This window comes from Sphaeroforma arctica, assembly GCF_001186125.1.
Source record: "Sphaeroforma arctica JP610 unplaced genomic scaffold supercont1.8275, whole genome shotgun sequence".
NCBI classification, from domain to species: domain Eukaryota; class Ichthyosporea; order Ichthyophonida; genus Sphaeroforma; species Sphaeroforma arctica.
In genome coordinates this window covers 1-683 of record NW_014032283.1, presented here as the reverse complement: position 1 = coordinate 683, position 683 = coordinate 1, and the positions used below count along the sequence as shown (strand labels likewise).

The following is a 683-nucleotide window of genomic DNA, read 5'->3' as shown; positions in this document are numbered from 1 at the left end:
GTGGGAAGAGAAGTCCACTATACTATCCTAAGCCTACTCTTCTATCCTAAGTTCACTCTTTTACTCCACTCTTTTATCCTAAGTCCATTTTTTTAATTCCAAGTTCACTCTCTTGTCCTATGTCCTATCTTTTATCCTGAGTCCACTCTTATCCCAAGTCCACACTTTTAGTCCACTCTTTTATCCTATGAATAACAGTACGCCAATAGCAGGTAATTTCTACTGTAGATGCGATGTTCCACGAGAACTTCATCTATCGGGAAGTGCCGTCGAGAGTAACGGTTGTCGCTAAATCTAAACCAGAATATACGTATAAACGCTTACTCAATTGGTCACACACTATAACGTACATACGCACCTCTGATATCAAGGTTCTTCTTCCGATACCCCTCCATCCTCAATCCAGGACTATTTCCCATTCTCAACGCCCAAGGGTCACCTCACCATGTACCTGCGGTGTTTAGAAGACCTGTACAACAGCACACTCTTCCGTGAGAAGAACACTCATGCTAAAGACGTAACGGTCGTCATTCAGATGTGTGTTGAAACCTGCTGCAAGACACTGTATTCCAGGTGAGTGCATGTGTGCGGACGCACAGTGGTGCATATGTGCACCGATTATGTTTATGAATATATATATATATATATATATATTATATACTACACANATATATATATATATA

The 683-nt window shown here is 40.6% G+C and overlaps 1 protein-coding gene across 1 annotated transcript; it reads left to right on the top strand.

Annotated features, from left to right (window-relative positions):
* Positions 1–406: 406 nt before the first annotated feature.
* On the top strand, positions 407–577 carry SARC_16523 (hypothetical protein; the record flags this gene model as incomplete). Its single annotated transcript, XM_014289372.1, has 1 exon — positions 407–577. A coding segment is annotated over one exon (171 nt), but the record flags the coding sequence as incomplete, so codon positions are not given.
* Positions 578–683: the final 106 nt, after the last annotated feature.